Source organism: Leishmania donovani, chromosome 20 (genome assembly GCF_000227135.1).
Source record: "Leishmania donovani BPK282A1 complete genome, chromosome 20".
Taxonomy (NCBI): Eukaryota; Euglenozoa; class Kinetoplastea; order Trypanosomatida; family Trypanosomatidae; genus Leishmania; species Leishmania donovani.
Window position 1 is genome coordinate 311,240 of NC_018247.1, and position 22,884 is coordinate 334,123.

General features: G+C 62.3%; 4 protein-coding genes across 4 annotated transcripts; all 4 read left to right on the forward strand.

Moving 5' to 3' along the window:
- Positions 1 to 1,575: 1,575 nt before the first annotated feature.
- On the forward strand, positions 1,576 to 13,458 carry LDBPK_200780 (protein kinase, putative; the record flags this gene model as incomplete). The annotated part of the gene is made up of 1 exon (XM_003860370.1): positions 1,576 to 13,458. The coding sequence occupies one exon, from the start codon at positions 1,576 to 1,578 to the stop codon at positions 13,456 to 13,458; it is 11,883 nt and encodes a 3,960-aa protein (XP_003860418.1).
- A 1,339-nt stretch (positions 13,459 to 14,797) lies between these two features.
- Positions 14,798 to 16,888, forward strand: LDBPK_200790 (hypothetical protein, conserved; the record flags this gene model as incomplete). The annotated part of the gene is made up of 1 exon (XM_003860371.1): positions 14,798 to 16,888. One exon carries the CDS (start codon positions 14,798 to 14,800, stop codon positions 16,886 to 16,888), a length of 2,091 nt encoding a protein of 696 aa, XP_003860419.1.
- Positions 16,889 to 17,657: 769 nt separating this feature from the next.
- LDBPK_200800 (tubulin-tyrosine ligase, putative) lies at positions 17,658 to 19,835 on the forward strand (the record flags this gene model as incomplete). Its single annotated transcript, XM_003860372.1, has 1 exon — positions 17,658 to 19,835. One exon carries the CDS (start codon positions 17,658 to 17,660, stop codon positions 19,833 to 19,835), a length of 2,178 nt encoding a protein of 725 aa, XP_003860420.1.
- Positions 19,836 to 20,407: 572 nt separating this feature from the next.
- Positions 20,408 to 21,484, forward strand: LDBPK_200810 (hypothetical protein, unknown function; the record flags this gene model as incomplete). Its single annotated transcript, XM_003860373.1, has 1 exon — positions 20,408 to 21,484. One exon carries the CDS (start codon positions 20,408 to 20,410, stop codon positions 21,482 to 21,484), a length of 1,077 nt encoding a protein of 358 aa, XP_003860421.1.
- Between the last annotated feature and the right edge of the window lie 1,400 nt (positions 21,485 to 22,884).

Consider the following 22,884-nt stretch of genomic DNA (forward strand, 5'->3'; position numbering starts at 1 on the left):
GCTACCCTCTCTTGTCTCGTTGATTGTTTGGATGTTTTGGTGGGTTTGCTTCTTTTTTTTTCGTGTGTGTTTGTGTGTGCGTGTGTGCGTTCCGGCGGCCGCATTGCTTGTACATAAATATATATATATATATATATACATCGCTTCTTTTGCCCTCTCGGCGATATTGATCGTCCCTCCTTCTCCTCCTCTCATCACCGCCAGCAGCGTGCTCCCTCGCTATCCGCACGTGCGAACGCGCACAGACACGTTGCACGCAGCGTCCCTCCGCTCCTCGTCGTTTTGCGTCTCTCTTCCGCGCTCTTCCTGCCCGTGTTGTTCGTGAACAAGAACACAGACAGACGTGCCTTTTCGACTCCGTCCTGCATTCTCCTCTGCTTGCGAGCACTCGTCTCTCTTCTGTTTTGGTTTTTTGATTTTTATCTTGCATTCGTGTGTGTGTGTGCGCGCGTGTGTGTGTTCTGTCCGCCCTTCACGTGCTGGTCGCTTTCCTTTCGTTTTCGATTCGTTGATCTCTCTGCTAACCTGCGGCTCCACTGTGCTAACCAAGCGATAGAAGGGCAAAAAGACGCAAACAGCGATGGCAGCAGCGAGCCGCCCTGCAGCTGCGCACACCAATCACAAATAGCGAAAAGGAGGCAGGAATAAAGAGAGGGCATACACCGTATCGTGGAACCGTTGTCATCGCTGCTGATCGCCTCCTCACTTTACTGGCAAGCACAGGCAGAGGGAGACAGCGAGCGAGACAGAGAAAGAGCAAGCGAAACACACAGACGAGTATCTATCCTCTCCTTGAGGACGGAGGCTTTTGTTTTTTTCTTCATTCGCGTATTGTGGTCCGCTCGTAGCGCATCTCTTGTGGTGTGTACCTCGACCACCACCAACACCCTCCTCGCACAAGTGCCCGCACACAGGCAAACACGCACATCATCCTTTCTTTGTCGGAGGGAGGGTCTTCGTTCCGTGCCTTGGCGTCTTCTTTCTTTTTCGCCGTGAGCTCTGCTCTCGTGTGGCGGCTCGATTCGTTTGTTTTTTCCGCTGTTGTGGTGGTGATCGTCGTCGTCTTGTCGTCCCTCGAGCTTTCCTCCCTTACGCACTCTGTGCGTGTTCGCCGTGGTGGGAGCGGGCGTGCTGTGCTGATTTGGTGTGTGTGTGTGTGCGTGTGTGTGTGTGTGTATGCACGGCTAGCAAGGCCGAAAATCAGAGCTGAATAGAAGTACGACCTCCGACGCTATCATCACACCAGCAAGCGGAAAAGAAAATTATTCGTTTTTTTTCCACGCTGGCTGTAGACACCTGTCGCACACACACACACGTGCAACATACGCACGTGCGCACACCGTGTCCCCTCCACTCAACCGCAAGGAGCATAAAAGGGAGCAAGGCCTTCAAAAACACCGTCACAACACAGCAGCAAGCAACAAAATCGGAAAGGCGTCGAACAAGTCACCTTGCATCGAAAAAAAGGGGGAGAGAGGTGAAAGCGAAGCAAGGCGTGGAGACACTGTACATCTGTCCCTCTCTTCGTCGCCTGACTGTAGTTGTAAGGGTGCTGCTGCTGCAGCTGAAGTCAACATGTCCGACTTTTCTTCTTCCTCGAGTGACAGCAGCAGCGACGACGGCATATTCACGCGGCGAGTAGAGTTTCAGCAGCGGCAGCGTGGAGCATCCTCATCATCTAGCGTTCCAGCTCTAGGGTCGTCTGCCACTCGCGATGTAGTGGCCATTATATCTGAGAGCGCTCCGCCCTGTACGGTCGATGCAGTGGAAGCACCGGCTACGGCAGGAGCAACCACCAGTCGTGCACGCTCACAGCCCCCTGATGTCGCACCAGTAGTGCTGTCGGAGAGGGTCACCACTCAGACATCCCTGCAGAGCGCCTCTACGGGGTCTGAGGACAAGAGTAGCCCTGGTGGGTCGCCTGTTCAGCGGCGGCGTCGCCGTGTTGCAGGGACTCGGCCCCCAGCAATCAAGGGCGCACTCGGTAGCCCTACCGAGCCGGCAACCGAGCCGAAACAGCAGCGAGGACGCCGCTCCTCCGTCTCCGATCCTGGGTCTCTCTTGGAGCTCCCGCCGCCCAGCCGCTCGTCGAGTCGACAGCGACGCACCTCGGTGCACTCCATGAGCACCGCGGACCTCGCAGCTGCCACTCTAGTGCGAGCGTCGTCCAACACGCTGTCGACATCCACCAACAAGCGTACAGGCGGTCGTGGCGGAGGCGGCGTTCGCCGCCGGTACCCTCGCGGTGCTGCCACCACCTCTCTGCGCGCATTGTCACCCGTCTCGGTGTCGCCGACGGCCAGCGCTGTCAACGCCCGGCTGCTAAGCGATGAGGCTTACCTCGACATGTTCCACATCCCGGCCCTCATCGCCCAACTTTCGCTATCGCTGATGGCGGCGAAGCCGATCGACCCGCGTGCGTTCACCCGCGACTGGCTGGCTGACCGCCTTGTGAGCGAAGAAGATGAAGACGACGATAACGCTGATGACGGTGGCGGCAGCACCAACAGTGGCAGCGGCGCCCGGGAGCAGGGGAGTCAAGTGCCGCCGAGCGACACAGCCGTCCTGACGCGCTCGACAGAGCTACCCAGCAGCACAAGTTTTGTATTCCAGGCCAGCGGCAGCACAATGGGCGACTTCGCCAGTGACAGCGGCGCCGCAAGGCCATGCTTGACGGAGGTCTCGTACCGCCAAGGTCGTTCAGGGCGACACTCGCGCCAACGCCGCCGAACCAACACGTCAGGTGAAGACGAAGCGGACGATGTAGCAAAGACACCGCTGGAGGCCGACAGCGACGGGGATAAAACCGGCACAGTCATCGATCGGCCCGCGTCCGTGGGGCACGCCTCGCGCAAGCGCAGGGCTTTTGAGCGGCGCGCGCAGCGGAAGGATCGGCAGAGCGTCGTGACGCCATCGGAGTCGCGACAGCGCGGTGTCTACGGCATCAGCAATGGCGCTGAATCACGCAGAAACGAAATGTCCGCGTCCTCGAGGAACAATACGAGCGATGACGCTGACAGCCGCTCGCCTCGGTGTGGGTCGCTGTTGACCACGCTAGCACCGCCGCCTGCAGAGGCCTGCGAGCACAGGGAGCCGCGAGCGGCGGAGTGTGAGGCGAGCAGTCCGATGCAGAGAAGCGAGGAAGCCGAACGAAATGCAACTGCAGCTGCGCCGAGCAGTCTCCCTCCCACACCCAAGACTTCCTCATCCTCTTCGCCCTCGTCATCATCGTCGTCCTTCACCGCCTTCAGGTCTCCTGGAAGTGATGGTGTGGAGTGGGCACGTGTGGAACTTCAGTCGCGCCGAACAACAGTCGCCGGCTCCTCAGCCTCTGCCGACGTTGACATTCCGTCGTCTCACCGCAGGATGACAATGGAGAGCGAGTCCAGCACCTCGACGGAGGGGCTTTCAGCACCGCATGGGACCACCCACGGCGAGCACGAGGTACGCCAGAGCTCGAGCAGCTCACGCGCCGCTGAGACTGCTGTGAACGACGTTCCGGCTTTGGTGACGGTGGAACGCAAGGGCATCCATAAGAGCTGCAGCAGCAGTAGCAGCAGCAGTGCTGGTGATGGGGCACACGGGCTGGCGGCACTGGCGCATGACCGAGTTGGTCACACCAGCGGCCGAGCCATCGAGCTTTCTACTGCTGCTTCCTCGATGATCCGCCCAGAAGCCTCAGTGGCGAAGCGCGGTGCGGCCAAGGAGGAATTTTCGAGGAGCGACAACGAAGCAGAGGAAGGTGGAGAGGCAGAGCGTCACAGCAACTACGTCGCGGCTGACATAGCTGAGCCTGCGCACAGTACGACCCGTGGAAGTGAGAAGGACGCAGCAGACGCAGCAGCAGCGGCAGCAGAGAGCCACGGAAGGGACGGCGACGACGACTTCAGCTTCGCCATGTTTGTTCCCATCCTCGCTGTGGACGCGACGACGAACGAAGTGATTGACTACCGCGAAGCTGGGGTGTCACCGCCATCGGCGCCTGCGTTTTCTCCGACTAGCGGTGGCGCTTGTGCACTGCCGTCCTACCCCACCGTCAGCGCAAGTGGGGTCGGAGGCGGCCACCTTGCGCAGACCCACACCTCTACGGCTGTCACACAATCGTCAGGCTTTCCTCCGTACGCGACGCGACCCGTCTCCTCCACCTTCAACGTCTTGCCCACGCCGATGCTCGCCGACTTGGTGGGCGGCGGGGGGCTGACAAACACAAGCTTTGGCCGACGCGGTGTGCCGAACACCAGCTTTGGTCGGCGTCCCGCGCCCATGGCCGGTGCAGCAGGTCGCTACGTCGACCCAGCCGCTGGCGCCATGACAGGGAGCTCGTCACCGCCGGCCCCGTTCATCACGCCGCACGCACCAATGGATTTGCCTGCACTTGGTGTTAGCGACGGCGTCGTGGACGGCGAGTCCCTGGAAAATCTGCAGTTGCTTGGCTTCCCAAAGCTGAATTCGAACTTGGCGGCCGTCTCTGTCGGATCGGTTACTGGGGTTCGGACAAGCGGCTCTGCTGTTGTGGCTGGAGAGGCCGCTTCCGTGCGGGAGCGCAAGGCAGTGCAGGATGACGACGTCGCAGATTCCAATACAGCAGCACCGTCGGCGTTCTGTCAATCCGCGGTGCTGCACGGCGCCACCGACGGCGCACGAAACACGAACCTGTCGCTCACGAAAGACACGTTGGGGCCGGTGGTGGCGTTATCGACCGCATCCTCGCCGGTCTCTTCTACGATGAAGCTAGAGTCGGCGCGCCGACTAGGCAAGCTGCTCGACCAGCTGCCCGCCGCCAAGTACGCTGCTGCCATTGTGTTCCTGGAGGGTCTGTTGAGCAGCAGTGGAGGCAGCAGCGACGCGGCCGCGACACCGGAGAGCGAGTCGATCAGCATGATGGCAAACATCGGTGATGCGTCGAACCGCAATCGCGGTCTTCTGAACCTTACGAGCACAGCAGCCGACACAACACTGGGGAGCGTAGGCTTGTCAGGTGACGGGTCGTCGCCGCTGGTCGGGTCGATCACGCCAGGGCGGCCGTGGTCGGGCACGTTTGGGCCCGGCCGGAGTCCGACGGGCCGGGCGCGGAGCTTTGCACACCTTGTCGCCGGTGGGAGTAGCCAGGCGCCTGCCTTGGCAGCGAGCGGCCGCAACGAGGATGGCGCGGGTGCTTTAGCGATGGTTAGCCGAGCGCCGGAGGGCGGCCACTCGAGGTCTCGCTCCAAAGGCGGGTCCACCTCGGTGGAGGCGTTGGTGCGGGATGCACTCAGCCAAAGCGTGCTCCGATCACTCCCGCCAACGCACGAGGAGGTACCTGGCAGCGTGCCCTCATTGCCCTTGCGCTTGGAGGTCTCAGGGCGTGGCGCCGGCGAGGGAACCAGCATGGGCATGCATCGTGTGCCCTCTCCCACACGGCTGGAAAACACGCATGGCGAGCGATTCGCGAGCACCGCTACATCCACCGCACGTGCCAACACGTCGCGAGGGAGCTCACCCGTCCCGGTTGTCCCTGGCGGCGGCAGCGATGACGTTACTTTACAGCACCCACCATCCCAGTCAGAGCGCAGCAACTTGTCCTTCTACAAGCAGCCGTCCAGCACCGATATGTCGAACCTGCGTCGTCGATCTTCATCACCGTCACCCGGCGGATATGCGCTCACTGCCGCGGCGCTCCAGCAGCAGCAGCAGTCGCAACAACAACCGGTGACCAGAAAAGCGACAGAGGACCGTCTCGGCAGCGCTGTCGCCACCATGCTTCCACAGTCGCTCAGTGGGCCACCGCCGTTGTCCCCCGCAGGTAACTCTAGCCTCGCCACGACGGGCATCTCTGTTAGCGAGCAGAAGCTTATGGGCGTGGCTGTGCCGACGCAACCGGGAGCAAGCTGCGTGGCTGACCACGACGAGGCCACAACGCCAGAGCACAGCACTGCACGCACTGCCACGGCCGCTGATGCACGGGGGGCGGACAGCGGCAATGAGGACCACCAGGGCGCGGCGTTTGGCGGATCTGACAGCTGCGACCTTGGCAGCTACGCGGCACAACAGCGTCAAAACCAAGCACTGCAGCATCACCATGGCATCGTCTCTTCCTCTGACCAGAGCCTCGCCGCTCACGCAACGGACCAAAACACCGTCGATCGATTTGCAACCACTGGTGCAGCTGCTGAGGCTGCGGAGCCGAGCGCAACCGTCGCGCCGAAGGCGCTGGAGGGCACACAACGGAGGTGCAGCAACGGGAACGGTGGTTCTTTATTGCTGCTAGAGCAGCGCGGCGCGCGTGGCGACGGCGACGAGAGCACCCTTCCCCCAGAGTGCGGCACCCATGAGCAGTTTATGCCGCTCGACGCGGCGGCGAATCCCATTAGCCTGCACACGCATTCAGCGGAATCGGTGTCGTCGCTGTCGAGCGGCACTGCGCCGATCACCAATTCAGGTGCCGATGGCGGTGGCGGTCGACGCGCCGGCAACGCCCCGGGATACTGGCCTGGGACCTTTGGCAACTCCCAAGTCTCTGGTTCGGCTGCTGCGGAGGCCCCTCAAGAGCGGCCGCAGAGCGGTCGAGAGCTCTGCAGTAGCGCCGCCAAATCCTCGTCTGCGTCCGCAGGGGGAAGCAGCGGTGTGGTGGGCTGGGGCGGCACGGTGTCCGACTCTCCATCCCCGCCTCTGCACGCACATCATCCGCACAGCGCCGGAAGAGAGCTGGAGTTCGAGGATGTCAATCTCGGCGCCACTTTGCGGATGGCGGTAGCTCTCGCCGCCGCCGCAGGCACTCAGTCGGCGCGAACGGTGTATGGCAGCCACAGCAGTAGCAAAGACAGCATGAACGGGCCTGCCATCAAGAGCAGCACCCCGAACCAGTCTGCCGGGGTGGCCGTCGTTTCGGGGGCGAATGTCGTGACGGCGGATCCTTTCGCCAGCGCGGATGCCAATGAGGGGCTCAGCAGTCTTGCCACAGCAGACGAAACATACGTCAACGACCTCTTTGTGACCCACTCAAGCCAGAGCCCCCCTACGTTGCACGGCAACAACCACAAACCCCTGCTACGCATGGTGGATGGCAGCGGCGCTGGCGAAGATTGCGTCTCTCTGCCGTCTTCGCAGACGGTGTCGCTGCTGAACACGTGCAGCAGCTCCGTCGCCGAAGGGGGCGACGTGTCCGCGGCGACCGCGTCGATATTACCACCAGCGATACCGCCAGTGGCGGTCAGCGCAGATGGGACCGTTCTCGCCACGCCTATCACGGCGGCGATGACCCCCATCATCCTCGAGCCCTCGACGCAGTCGCCGCCGCGCTCGGAGCTGCCGATGGTCACGTCATCGGTTGTGGTCGCAATGAACTCGTTCTTCTCCCGAGAGGACCACGTCGCACCGGAGGAGCTGGAGGTGGTTCGCGAGGTCGTGGCTCACTACGACGCCTTCGCCTCCTTGGATGAGACGCAGCTGGAGACGCTGGTGCGCACAATGGGGAGGATGGAGCTGCAGCGCGGGGCCACCGTTGTGCGCGAGGGCGATAGCACGCTGGGGCAGCTGCTGCTCATCGTGTCCGGCAAGCTGACGATCTCGCGCAAAGGACTCGTCACCCGCACACTGGCGCGTGGGCAGTTTTACGGCGAAATGGAGATGTCGTACCACGTGGAGCGCAGCCGCGTCACCTTGACAGCCGCCACACCCACCGTGGTGCTATACGCACTGAAGAAGGTGGACTATCAGAAGCTCGTCATTCATGAGAAGGATGCTCGAAGGTACATGTTTCTACAGTACGTCAACGAGTGTGTGCTGTTCAAAGGGCTCTCCCCCTACATCAAGATGAGGTTGGCCGACTCGTTCCGCGTGTGCCGGCTGCGCAAAGGCACCAAGCTGACAGAGCAGGGCGCGTCGGTGGAGTGGATGTACCTGCTTATGTCGGGCAATGTGCGCATGACATACCAAGCCCCGCCCAGTACTGGGGGAGAGACGAGCGATTGGCCGTTGCCAAGGCGCGGTGCTGCGCCGGAAGAGGAGGCGCGCCACACGGTCACCACCTCTCACTCTTTTTCAAACTTTGCCGGCTCAACCACACTCAGCGAGGCACACATGTCCAGCGCCGCGTCTGCCGCAGCGGCTTCGACGGTCGCCGGCACTTCCACGACACGGTGCGGCGCCGCCCCCAGCGGCATTACCGGCTCCTTGTCATCCTCGCTCACGCCGCTGACCGTCGCTTCCCAGCTGCCGTCTTCGGCACTGTCGTTGTCGCAAGCGGCAATGGCGAGCTTGAACGCAGGTGCTCAGCAGCAGGACATGCTGGCAGAGCGCGCCGCGTCCTCTGCTGAGGCTTGCAAAGAAAGCCCTCTGATCAGCATGGTGTCGCCGTCACCTGGCGCCAACGCCGCTACGTCACGCATGCCACAGCTGCTGCACTTGCCGAACGCAAAGGCAGCACACGCTAACAGCCGCGGCAGGAGCGGTGACCACCTCGCAGAGCAAGGCGCAGACGACGGACCGCCACGGCCCAACAGTTCGCGCCCTCGCAGCCGTCGACTGCAGAGCCAGCAGGACCGCAGCGTGAGTGGCTGGCAAGGCCTTTCGCAGCCTAGCGCATCGGCAGCAGAGTCGCTGGACACCGACAACACCAAGCCGCCGTCGCCGCTGTCCACTTCAGCCTCTGTGCGGCAGTCGGCGAACACGTTGCTGGACACCACCCCCCACAGCAACGCCGCGAGCACGGTGACGACCTCCCTCACAAACACAGCCGCCGCCCTCGCAGGGGCAGCTGGCGTCCACAAAACCGTAGTCGTGGTGGATCGCTCAAAGGGACAGCTGGTCGGTGAGACGGAGTTTGTGTTCAAGTGCAAGGGCCTCTTCACTGCGGTTGCCACGACACCTGTGCAGGCAGCGCGTATCAGTCGCCTGCACTTCGAGGCCATCATGACTCGTGCCGTCGTCGAGGAGATGAAGCGCAGCATGTTGTTGAACCCAGACTACTACTTTTTTGAGTTCACCGTGCCCGAGGCGTTGAAGGAAGACATGCGGCGCATGCTATTCCGATTGAATGTTGGGCCGGCGGCACGCCGGCGCACTCGGCACGCGCAGCAGCAGCAGCTCCTTCGGCATTCGGTGACGGGGGTGGAAGGCACGGTATCGGGCTCACGCAGCCGCGGCGGCACAGCCGGAGGGAATAGAGACAGCGAAGCCGGCCGCCGCCATTGCAGGCAGAGTATGGTGTTATCGCGTCGCACTCAGCGCGAGCATAACCGCGCCTCCTTCATGGACAACATAACAGGCGGGCCCGGCGGTTCTAGCAACGGTCCGAACGGGACGACCGGCAGCAGCGGCAGTAACAGTCACAGCACGTCACCGCCGCTTGTCGCTGTGTGCGTGCAGGACGGTGGTCGCGAACGCAACGATGGTAGCACCTCTCAGGCGGGGAGCAAGCGGCACCACGCCGGCCACCGTCGCTTCCGCACTGCGCCGCTGGAGATCAGCCCGACGATGGCGCGCTTGTCGACGGAAAGGGCAACCGCCGACAGCGTTGACGCAGCAGGAATGGAGTCTTCCGCATTGCACTATCTCGCAGCGCCAACTGTGTGCGGCGGCCCCTTCGCAAGCCCGGCAGTGGCCAGCACCGCTGTCGTCTCATCCACGAGTGCTGGAGAGGATTCGGTGTCGTTCACCCCTGCACCGGCGGCGACCATGGGCAGCATGGGCAACGTGAAGGGGAGAGGCAGTAGCAGCGATGGTGATCACAACCGCTATTCGCGCGCCACAGCCCGTCTTACCACGGCGGGGCGGCGCACCAGCTTCACGAAGCACTCCTCCACCACCACGAGTATCCGGCGCCGTGTCAGCACGCGTGGAGAGATTGTCTTCTCGGGTAGCCGCAACCTTTACCGCTTTACAGCGGAGGCGATGAGCATGAATGAGAGCATCGTCATCGCCGTCGTCGTGGACGGCACGATCATCCGATGGAACTCCGTCGCGCAGAGCGTCACCGGCTATGCGCCGTTTGAGGCGATCGGCAAGAGCGTTTTCGACTTCATCGTCTCCGAGGACGGGCGGCAGCACATGCGTGACACCCTCGCCGTCGCCGCGCGCTTTGCCGGCAGGTGGGAGCAGTACAACATGCGAGGACTGCAGGAGCAGCGCGTCTTCCCGTTTCGCCAAAACGCCGGACTCTACCAAGTCGGTCTAGCGCTCTCGGTCATCCCGTCCAACTACGCCAAGACGGCGGAGGTGCTCCTGTTGATTGGCCGGGAGGGCAAGTATCGGGCGGCCAGCACGTACGCGGCGGATGTGGCCAAGTGGTTGGAGGGGTCCCTAAAACCGCAGCTGCGCCAGTTTCAGCGCCGCATGGTGCAGATCGAGTCGCACGGATGGCAACTGACAGCCGAGGACGCGCTGCAGGTGCGCGGAAACCTCGATGCGTGCATGTCCATGGTGGAGCAGTTCACAAAGTTTTCGCTGCTCAACATGGATGTGGTGAGTCAGTCGTGGCGGCCGGTGCGAGTTTCAGCGCTACTGCGCCGCTTCGCGGTGGAGGCGATGGCGTTTGCCCGGCAGCAGCAGCACGAGTATTACTGCAACATCGACTTGGTAGAGCCCAAGGCAGAGGTGTTTCTTGACTCCCCGCAGGTGCTCGCTATACTGCGGCTTCTGCTGGGCGACGCGCTTCAGTGCCCCAATATGGGCGACGACGGGAACGCGATCGTCGTACACGCGGAGCTGCGGGTGACCGTGGTGGAGCCGCAAGACACGAACCAAGTGCCGCTGAGCATCGGAAGTCCTGTCGGCCGCGTGAGCGGTGGCGGCAGTAGCGCGGGTGGTTTTGTCGGTCTTTTCGCTCCGCCGAACATGTCGTCGATAGCGCCGCCAGAGAACCACAGCAGCAGCAGCAGCGCCGCCGCCGCCCATGGACTGCGTAACGTGGTGGCCTCGCCGTCCGGGTCGGCCAAGCCCAGCTATCCGGTGATCCACACCCCAGTCTCCGCGGTGCAGTCGAGCAGTGAAGCCGCCCCCCTTATCCCGTCGGGTGTCAGCCTGCCGCACCGGCCGCTGCCACGCGGGCATTCACCGCCGCTGCACGCGCAGAAGTCCTATCAACACCACGGAAGCGATACGGTGCTGCCCAACCATAGCCACGACTCTCCTCTCGTAGCCCTGGTAAGCGAAAAGGCCCCCGGCAGCGGCGGCAACGCCCAAGGTGGGGCGGACGGTTCCCCAAACTCTGCCGCGGTGTGGCCTACGCCTGGCTCAACGACGTCGAGCGGCGCCGGAATGCGTGGTCTCCCAAGCGCACCCATCTCCAACGCCCTCACCTCCACGCTGCGGCGCATTCGCTTCGAGCTTCGTGACGACGGCCCAACAATACCGAGCCTCCGCGGCCACGAGGCAGTGGCGAGCGAGCGCACGCACGACCACGCGTCACCAGAGAGCGCTTCTGTCGATGATTCTGCAGCCCGCAACTCGACCTCGCCAAAGTCGGCCTCGTGCACCAGCGAGCGAGTCGCTGGTGATGGCGCCGGTGACGGAGGCGGGCTCAGCGCCGGTCTCGAAGCCAGCAGGAGCTTCACTTTTGCAGCAGCCAGCGCGCGTCGTGGCGCAGAGCTCGAGCAGGTGGAGAAGATACTGGCCAACCTCGGCGGTGTCGTGTACGGCTTCACGCGGCCGGAGGTACCCGGGAACGTGGTACGGGTTGAGCTGCCGCTGCTCGTCGTGCCGGGCTCGACCGATGACGGGCGGGATGAAGAGAACGGCGGCGGTGGAGGCGGAGGCGGCACAGCGGCGCCGCCGTCCAGTGCTACGCGAACCTTCACGGTGATTGTCGCCGACAGCAACCGCCTGCATCAGCAGCAGCTCTGCCGCGTTCTTTGGGCGCGGCAGCATGCAGTCGTCCCCGTCACAAGCTTTCGAGACCTGGGGCGCAAGCTGGAGATGAACACCGCCGATATTCTGCTCATTGACCCACTTCATATCGACATCGCATCCGAGGACTACGAGTCGCTGTTGGGCGACGACCCTTTCGACGACATTCGCGTTCTGTCCGCACGGCTGGCGCTTGTAGTGATGGCATCTGACTTCAGTGACTGGCGCGTGCAGAAGCTACTGAACCGGCACGCCGTTGTGGAACTGCCCAAAGTCGGCTCCGGCGCCCTGGTCCACATTGCGATGCAGGAGGCCGAGCAGCTCGTCACGGAAATGCGGGACGAGGAGGAGCGGCTGGATCTGATTCGCCGCACCTTCACGAACAGCTCAACCGAGCGCCACAAGATCGGCAAACGCATCGGCAAAGGTGCCTTTGGAGACGTGTTCGAGGTGGAGGACACGCTGACGGGCGGCAAGATGGCGATGAAGCGCATGCGCCTGCACGACGGACTGCTGGCGGACGAGGTGGTGCAGGAAATCTTAGCCATGACGACGCTGACGCATGAGAATATCATTCAGTACTTCTACTGTGAAAAGGAAAGCGACACGCTGCTGCGCCTGTACATGGAGCTGGCGCCTGGCGGCACGCTGCGTGACAAGATTCGGGAGACGCCCGGAGTGCCGCTGCCCTTCGAGGAGATTGTGCACCACCTCTCGTGCATCTGTCACGGCCTCGCGTACGTGCACGAGAAGAGCTACGTGCACGGGGATCTCAAGACGGCAAACCTTCTGCTTGGCACGCGCAACCGCACCAAGATTGGTGACTTTGGTACCGCGAAGCACTTGGCGCCGCATCAGCTGCTCTACACGATGGTCGGCACCCCGCAGTATATGGCGCCGGAGGTGCTTACCGCGGATGTGGAGCAGAGACTCGGCTACGACTTCAAGGCCGACATTTGGTCGCTGGGCTGCATCGTGCTGGAGATGGCCACAGGCAGCCCGCCCTTCGCACACATGGAGTGCGCGCAGGGGATGGGTATCATCAAGTACCTCACCGAGCTGACGGACACTCCTGACCTGTCGCCGCTGTTCTCCGGCAACCCGCTCGTGTACGAGTTCGTGAAAAGCTGTCTCGATGTCGACCCCCAAAACCGCCCGACGGCGCAGGAACTGCTGCACTTTGACATCTTGGAAGGCGCCGTGGCGAGTCAGCGAGCGGAACGGCTCGTGCGGCGTGCGGAGATGCTCTACAAACTAAACAAATACGCCGCGATGCGCGCCGACGGCGGCGGTGGCGGGACGGGGAGGAACACCAGTGGCGGCGGCGGTGGCCGGGGTGGCGCCGCACGGGGCGGAGGCCATGACGGCTCAGAGGACAGCGAAGAGGCGGAGGGTGACGATGGCAACCACAGCAGCCTCTACGACAGTGGGGTTCTCTTCTCCAGCAGCGACAGCACCGCTTACGAGGAGGAGTACGACGACGAAGACGATTATGACGAGAACGACGAGCTGAGCGAGCACGACAGCGCCGAGGATGTGATGGAGAACGACAGTGTCCCAAGAGAGAAGCGCGACCGGCAGCACTCCCCTCCTACATCGTCCTCCCCGGCTTTCATGCCTGAAGGAGCGAAATAGCGAATGATGAGAGAAGACGGAAGGATCGACGAAAATGCGTGCGCTTGTGTGTGTGTGTGTGAGTGTGAGCGTGTTGGAGGGAGACGGGGGCTGAAGCGCTACGCTGGCGCCTGGCGTGTCTTGCTTTGCCACCGTGGGTTGTCGATGTACATTAGCGGCAGGTAACAGGAGCGAGTGCTAGATCATACCAGTACAATTTTCGTGTCTGTTCCATGTTATCGGGCGCGCCGCCTCCGCCCACCCCCTCCACCGATCTGTCCCCTGCCCCGCTCTCTCGCCCACGGCGTCTCCCTTCACGGCTTCTTGCTATGGTGGGTCTGTGAAGCCTCCCCTGTGTCAGCACCGCCCCATGCACCGATGCGGAGAACAGAATGAGAGAGGGAGGAAGGGGAGAGGCCCACACGTATGCACAGCGGCTCTGCATGGGCTTGGCGCGGTTGCGGATGAGGGCGTCCGTCATGCCGCTCCTTTGGGGGTTGCTTCTATAGTAGTTGTTGGTACGTAAATGCTCGGGGGTGTTGGGAGGGCTAGGGAGCGCATGCACGGATGATACGCTGTGCCGTTTTTCGTACATAACTGCGCTGTCTGCGTAAGCAAGGCATATATAAATGTAACGCATGGAAAGCATCGCCGATCGTGACGGAGGAAGGGAAAAGCTGGCCGCACGTGATGTAAGCGCAGCCAGAAGGGCGGTCGCGGCGCAGACTCCTTGTTCGTATTTCTCTCCCTCCCTCTCGTGACCACAAATGGGTGTAACCCACGAAGAAAGAAGGCGAGCGATTGGCAGCAGCATCTATGCCTTGATCACCAAACTCCGTAATGCCTGTGCGAGAGCCGGTGAGCGAGAGGCGCACACACGCACACACAAGCACAAATGTGAGCTCACACTAGTGCTCTCCCAGAACAGCCGTCTTTTCGCCTTTCCTCCTCCCCCAGATCCCAACACGCAAGTGTCTGCCCCTCACAGCCTCCACGTTGTGTGTATTCTATGTGTGTGTGTATGTGTGTACATGTGTGTTGGTGTGCTCCTCCACCTCCGCCCTCTTCTTGTGTTGTTTGGCTCTTCGCTACGCGCATGCTCGCACATCCGCGCCGCCACGCGACTCTTCAGCCCCCCCCCCCCAGGCCTCGCCCCCTCCTCTCGCCGCCCCCTCGCGTGTGCGCCTGCGTACAACGTCCGCCTCTCTGTCCCTCTCCTCCTTCCCGCTTCTTTACTCGTATCGCCTTCGAGGCTGCCGGTCAGCGGCTCTTACCGGCCGTTTCCATTGCGCACCATCTTCGCCGTTACACGAACACATACGCCCAAGCAGCCTTCGTGCGGCACGCATCGACAGAGAGAATGCTTGTAGAGCGGGAGGTGATAACGCTGGCCTTTGGCAACTACAGCTCTCTCGTGGCGGCACAGTGGGCCAACGGCACGTCGCGCTACGATGCCCATCACAACACCCTCTACTCCGAGTGCCGCAGCGCGGACGTGTTAGGCGGAGGCAGCAGCGGCAATAGGCGTGTGCGGGTGCCACGTCTTCTGTTGCTGGACGCCCCTTACGCGAGCGCCTTCGACGACATCGACGTCTGGGCGCGCAAATACAAGGATGATGCCAAAAGCGGCGAAGAGGGCGACGCTGCGTACAACCCCTCCGCAGCCTCACCGTCGCCTGTGCACCGGGGCAATGCCGCTGAGGAAGAGGACCATCTCCTCGCGAGCGTGGCCAAAGCCGTGCAGCGTCACGTCTTTGAACAGCATGGCCTCGACGACGACGACGACGACGATGGCAGCCGCGGTGGCAACGATGATGTTGGGGGTGCAGACGACGCGCAGAACGACGACGGAGAAGACGCGGATGCGCACTTGCTCGACGAAGACAAGAAAGACGAAGTGAACAAGAATGCTGACCGACGCGGCAGTGCTACCATACCCCACTCTCGAGCGCAACGTCAAGCGCGCTTAAAGCGGAAGCTCTTCGATGAGCGCAACACTACGATCCCGTGGTGGCAGTACATTACCACCGGCCTCGGGCCGAACAGTGTCACCTCCGTCAAGCCACTTCAGCACGTGGATGCAGCTGGCGATCTGCCGGCGCTGCACAGCTTCGGCTACGGCCTGGCTTACCTCCGCGACGGTGGCAGATCAAGCGAGGTGGTAGACTTCAACGAAGCTCTGCGCCACAACCTTGAGGCAGCTGATCAGCTGCAAGGTGTCCAGTGCTTCACCGACGGCGACGGTCTCTTTGGTGGAGCGGCCGCGAACGTGCTCGAGCAGCTGTGGGAGGAGGCAGGCCCCAATACGCCGGTCGTGCAGGCATGTTCATTTGCCCGCCTGCCGGCACCTGTGGCCGACCCAGCCTATCGCGCCGAGGTCGCGTTCCGCGAGCGCCGCATGGACGAAGTTGCGCTGAACCAGCTGCTCGCCACGCTGCACCTCTCACGTCACACGTCCGCCGTGTACATCCCGGTGCCTCTGTCGGACTGGGACGTCTTGTTCAAGGGCGCCGCGGCCGCCGCGTCGCCCACAGAGGTGCCGCCGTGGCTGGAAGACGAGCGGGCGACGGCGCAGCTGCTGGCGGCTGTCATGGACACGGCTTTGTACGGACTCCGCGACGGTAGCCGTGCGAGTGGGGTCTCGTCGCAGGGTCCGCAGTGGTACATGGATGAGTGGTGCCGGGTGGTGCGACCAGCGCCGTCACTGCGGGTGGCGGCTGCTATGGGCGCTCTGCCGCAGTCCGTGTCGGCCTCGTCGGAGCTGTGGGAGTTCTTGCAGGCAAACCCGCTCTTGCCCGACGCGCCACAGCTCGACGAGCGCATGGCTCGTGCAAACGATAGCGCCGAGGACGACACCAGCTCCGGACAGGCGCAGCTGCAGGCCAAGTTCTTTTCGCTGACGCACAGCATGTCGACCTACTCGACTGCCCACACGGCCGGTCAAGTGCTTGGTCACGCGGTTAGCCTGCGCGGTGCCGGATGCCTACCTGCGACAGTGTACCCGGCGCGTGAGGCGATGCTGCGCTACGCCCTCCCTCTTCGCACCTCCACCTACCTGCCGCTCCTGACGGAGGTAAGCTACCCCATCTCCGACACCTTCCCGACGGAGCTCCTTTTTGCCGATCCCGCTGCGATGGCGAAGGTGCCGGGTGGTGCGCCCTGGAGCGGCGGCAGTGCGGGCATCACGTCGCTGCGCTGTGCCCTGCAGAGCGTGGATGTCGGGGCCCATGTGCTGAGCACGTATGCCACGGCGCCGATGTTGCGCGACATCAACACCAAGGCGCAGGCGGCACTGCGCAACAAGATGGACCGTTACTGCGACGCGTACGTGATGGAAAAAGACGACTGGCGTGAGGCGCTGGAGGAGGGGCTGGCGCTCTTCGACGACTACAACCACGCCCCCCTGTCGAACGCCGAAGACGGCGGCGGCAGCGACGGGGATGACTACTAGGCTTGAGGAGCGCAGACGCGTAGACAAGGCGAAGGGGGACACCGTTGTGGGTTCACCCTGTGTCGGCATGCCTTGGTGTGTGTGCGTGTGTGCACGCCTTGTTATTCGTGTGTCCTTGATGAAATAGGCGAGGAAGGCGATCCTTTAACTAAGTAAGGAAAGGCTGGGAGAAGGAAGGAGGGGAAGTCGAGGCGTGAAAGGGATGAGGGCAGAAGAGGGAGGCTCGGTCGCTCTCCCTCTCTCTGTCTGTATGTCTGTCCACCGCCTCCCGCCTTGCGTCGCCTCTGTGCCCGTGTGGTAAACCAAGAAGTTCAGAAGAGCATCGACTGCGCGTTCCGTGCTCACGTGATGCTCCGGTGAGTCTCAGATCTCGGTGCGCCTGCTTTTCGCCGTCGAGGAGACAGACAGAGGGCAGGGTAGATGCGCCGCCAAACTCAACAGCCTGCGAATGCTGTCCCCGTTGTGTGGCAGCGATGACCAACTCTGCATGTATGCGTATCTCGGTGGCACGATCGCTCGTGGAGGGCGCCTTCCGCAACCTCGCTCTCCAACTTTTCGCCCTCTCACCGGCGCCTCTCCCTTCTCAATCGACTGCACTTGCAGAGACCCCCTCGCCACACGGGACACCTACACATAAATGGCCTCAGGAGTCGGTCAGCAAGTGGCATGGAGCTTAGTAGCACCCATTTCCTCCCTGACGCGCAACGGCGACGACGGCGGCGTCGTAGCAGCTTCCTGGCGCGCGCGACGTGCGCTGGAGCCGTTTCTGATGCCGCCAAGTGTCGTGCTAGACCCCTCGTCCACAACCACATCAACGGACGAGAACGCCGGCCTCACCTCGACGGATGTGTACCTCGTCGACTCCCCGTACAAGCGGCGTCGCCCTACCATCGCGTTTATTCCGTACGACAAGCCGGCTGCAGGCGATCAGCGCCATCACAGCGGCGAGGAAACCGGGGGCGGCACCACAGTAATGAACGCCGATGTCCTGGTTCAACCGCACAGGCTTCCACTCGGCGCCGCGGATGGCGTGCTTGGTGGGAGCGGAGGAAGCGACCCGGCGGCCTCCTTGCTGGGTGATGGGCGTTCGCAGCGTCGCGTCGTCGCCCGTGCCTCCGCGGGTCCCTACAGCAGGCTGAGCTACATCATGGACGAGAGCTGCACACCCTTCACGGCACTGCTCGCTACCCTTCGCGCGGCCGGCTTCACCCGTGTCTCGGGCCGCGCGGCGCTCCTTCACAAAACCCATTCGCTTCTCTGGGTGAAGCACCTACTGCCGAGCATGGTGGACCAGCTACGGCAGCCTCAGCCAGGCGCGTATCGAAAGGTGAACCACTTCCCCGGCACCCACGCACTCGGGCGAAAGGACAAACTTTGCATGCTGCTGAGACGTGCTGGACAGCGTTGGCAAGCGAGTGGCGAGGTGTCAAGCGCGCTTAGCGGGGCGTGCACAACGAACACAGCAGCGGCGCGCGCGGCGGCGTGGGCGTCCCTGACCCCAGAGAGCTGGCTTCTTCCGCAAGAAGCGGAGGCGTGCGTGCGTGCGATCCGGCAGCCGTGCCCTTCCGCGGTAGCCGCGCCACTCTTTATCGTGAAGCCGACGAACCAGGCGGGTGGCCAGGGCATCTTCCTAATATGTGGCGGGAGTGAGGCAGGGGTGGCGTCGCTGACAGCTGCTGTCGGCGAGCTTGGCGGCGGCCACGGCAGCACCTCCCGCGAGGAGAACATTACTGTTTCCTCCGCCGTGCTCTCAAAGTCATCGCCGGGCTCCGCTCGTCGCCGGAGAACACTCACTGAGCCATTCTCCGGTGGTAGCGCGGTTCGTGCCGCCGTGATAGACGCCCCTGCCGTGGAAACGGAGAGGAGCAAGTACGTTGTGCAGCGATACATAGCAAACCCCTTTTTGCTGGAAGGCCGCAAGTTTGACCTGCGGCTGTACGTCGTCGCGACCTCCTACGATCCTGTGCGGTTGTACCTCTACCGGGAAGGGCTCGTGCGCATCGCATCCTCGCCGTACACCCGCACCGTTGCAACCGCTTCGACGGCGCTGACGACACTTGCCGATGTGTCCGACTTGAAAGCTCACTTGACGAACTTCACCGTGAGCAAAGGGGCGTCGCCGGTGCCGGCGGCGGCGGGTGACGCAGGCGCGGCCGCGTCTGGCGCTGCCACCAGCGGACAGGACACGAAATGGCCGCTGAGCAGCCTGGAAGCTTATGTTGCCTCGATGGGCTATGACTGGTCCGGTACGTTACAGCGCATTCACGAACTGCTGCGGCTTGTCTTTCTCTCCGTCACACCCGAAGTCCGAGCAGCGTTGCGCGCGTCGTCGGCGTGCCGGCGAAACAGCGCTGACAGCAAAGCAGTGCGGTCGCTGCCGTCGTCGCCTGCAGTGTCGTCGCACCCTACCGTCAATGGCGCATCGCCTTTCTTTGAGATCTTTGGCGTGGACGTGCTCCTCGTCAATGACGGCAGCGAGGCCAGCTCCCCCCATGGCTCGTTAGCCGCGTCGGCAAGCGCCAGCACGTTGCGGCCCGTGCTTCTCGAGGTAAACATTATGCCCTCTCTCAGCACGCACTACTCGCTCTTCGATCAGCGCATCAAGGCGAACTTTATCGCCGACGCGCTGACGTTGGTGGGTCTGATGCCACCGCCGTCAAAGGTGGCTTCCTCCGCCGCAGGCGTCCAGGAAACGGCAGGGGGTCCACGGAGCGGTTACAACGACGCCTTCCTCGATGGATTGAGCGACAGCGAAGTCCTGAACGTGTGTCTCGCCACGGAAGAGGAGCGCCGGCGTGCCGACAACTTCACACGCCTCCTGCCAACACGCGACTCTGCCAGCAAGTACAGGGCCTTAATGGAGGTGTCAGGGGGGGACGGAACGTCAACATCGACGCTGTCCAGCCTCGATGCAGTGCTGAGCGCTTGGCTGGCGTCTTCGTCGTGATGACAACGCTGAAGCGGCGTCTCGGATGTGTCTTGGTAAGGAACGATGGACCTGCGAAAGTGTGCACATAGACAATAGCATTTCCCTCAGCCCCCTGCGACGAACTCCCTCCGTTCTCGCTCGCTCAGCCGTCCAAGAAGCGTCGCACTTGAGCGTCAGCGCGATGCATAGCCGATCTGATCGCACACAACGCCATAGATGCCGCTTCTTTGTTCTCGTGAGGAAAAGGGGCATCTCCGCAGCGCGGGTCACGTGCGCAGAGTCACCGACGGCCTTGCACCCTTCTCTCCCGCGTCAATCTCTTAGTGTCTCGCTGCCCCTCCGTCTCTCTCTCTTTCTCTCTCAGGTGACTCGGCTACACCCTGTTGGGGGACGCCCACACCCCATCACCCCTAAGCGGCGTAGATCGCCGCTTGATCAAGACAGCTCAACGTTTCACACCGCCCCTCCCCTCCCCCCACCCACCCGTCTTCTCGAGTGCCCCTGTTGTTGTTTTGTTTCTGTAGCGTGTGCCCTCTCCCGCACACGCACACCGGAAAGCAGCCCCAGAGTTTCCCTGACGCGCAGCAGACATGGGCCAAAGTGCACCAACGCCGACCCCGCGCACGCAGCGGCCCGCGCGCCTGACACCGCAGCAACGGCGGCAACAGCTCAAGCAGCAGGAGATGCAGAAGCCGCTGCGGGCTGTAGAGCAGGTGCGACGCCGCCAGCCGACGCTGAAGGAGCAGTGGCAGGTGCAGCGGGAGGCAAACGCCGCCGCCCGCGAGGCGAAAGCGATGGAACGCAAGCGAAAGAAGGAAGCCCTTCATGCTGAGCTGATGGCTCAGCAGAAGCAGGCTGAAGACGAGCAGGAAAATGTCGATGACGTGGACGACGATGCCGACTTAGCCGGTGGCGGCAGCGACGGCGATGATGGATGTCTCCAGAACGCTGAAGAAGAGGCGATGCTGGCTCAGGCGCGCATCAACGCACAGCTTGCGGCCTTTCAAGCCTTCATGCAGAACAATCCTGATCTCGAGGAGGGCCTTGACAGTGCTGACGCCGACCCGGCCAGCATGTTTGACCGTGAAGCCATGCCCGCAGCGGCACTCAAGGTTGCACAGCACGGTGGTTGCACTGGTGGCAGCGGCGGCCTTGGAGACAGAGACGATGATGAGGCGATTGCGAACGTCTCCGTGCACAGCTCCGATTACGCAGATGAGGAGCTGATGCAGGGCCTCGATGACCTCGACGAGGAGCTCGAACAGGAGTTCCTGAATCGCATCGATGTCCTGCAGCAACAGGTTGCCGAGCACAAGCAACAGTCCCTCGCCTACCTGCGCGAGCACAACGATAAGGCGGCGGCGTTGCAAGAGCTTCAAAAGGCGAAGCAGATCGAGGCTCAAATCAAGCAGCTGCTGGACGAGCACGCGACCCCGCTCAGGGTGCAAATAGAGGAACAACAGACGAAGATCGTCGAGCTGGAGAATCTTGTCGCGACGCGCAAGCAGCAGTCTGTGGCCACTCTGCGCGGCGGAGACAAGCCCACGGCGCTCACGCTGTTGAAGGAGGCGAGGGGATTTGAGAGTCAACTGGAGGAGGCGAAAGCAACGTTGGCTGCACTCAAGAAAGAAAAAGAGAAGCAACTCCGTAGCAAGGGTGAGGAATGACGACGACCGCGACTGACGTCCGCCCACCCCTTTATACGCGCACACTCACACCTGGCGTATAATCCTGTGTTTGTTTACCCGGTTATCGGTGCATGTGCGTGAAGCGTGCAGATGTTCACGCGCGTTACCCCTTACGTCACGGTTATGTGTCTTTCTGGCTCTCTTGCATCTATTCTTGGGTCTTGTTGGACGGTGTTGCCTCACGTGACTTTGCGCTTGCTCACCACTCTCCCTCTCCCTCTCCCTTTCGCGTTTCCCCGGCGTGCGTGTCGCTCGCTGCCCTTGTCTCAGCTCCTTTTCTTCACGTCGACGATGTGCTGGTATATTCAACGGCGTTTGTATGCCTGTATATCTCTGCATCTGCATGTGCGCGTGTGTAAGTGTGGTGTGTGTTACTGCCCATGCTGTAGGGCACGCGCACACACCTTTTCCTGCGACTTCTGCGTGTCCTCTTCTGCAGCCTCATTGCTTACCAGTTGGGTGGCTGATTCCCCCACACCCTTTTTTTTTTTACTTCGGTATCCTTCTCTACGTGAGCTTCATTGCCCAGCGGCACCGAGACAAGGCACAACATTTGGTGCGGAGGTGTACAGCGAAACCTGGCCCTGTCACCGCACGCCCCGTCACGCTAGCGGAAACCCCCCTTTCTCCCGGAGGCGTACCAGACTGTCTCAGCAGCTCGGCAGTGCGCCCTCCGTTTTCGGGGCACACACGCTGATCACGCTGGATGCGAGTTGATGTGCTTGTGCTTCACAGACACCTCCGAATGGGCGCACACTCCCACGATTGTCTCAGACAGGCGCCTGCATACACACCGCTCACCTAAACGTACTCTCCTTTCCCTCCCTGCCTTCCTGATACACGTGATGATGTCCCACGTACGCACACGCACAATCACGTGCCTGCCAGCCAAACTCGACAGCTTACCGTCACGGTGAGCTTCTTCCGACACACAAGCACACCCCTACCGCCCTCTCCCCCTCCGCCTTCGCATGCCGCCGCAGGATTACCACACCAACGAGTTTCTGATGTAATGAGTCCGAGCCCTTCCGCGGCGACGAGTCGATAACGCTGTCAACTGTGCAATGAGGCGCTGCGTGGTGGGCGCTGTGGGCGTGTGCGTCTGTGCTGTGTGGGCCGAAGTGGTGCGCATGCAGGCACCCCTCGACGCATGTGTGCGCGTGTGATGATACACCAAAGCAGGGAATCTCTTGTCGAGCGCCGGCGCGCGTCGCCGGCGTGGTGACATGACACACTTTGAGTAACCGAATCCATTCATTGAATTGCCTGACCCGTGCGTGTGTGTGTGCGTGTCGGACGCATGCGTGTGCTCCCCCCCCCCAAATGACGAATGTGGCATCTCTCCACGGACACCGCATTCGCACTGCGGTGCGTGACAT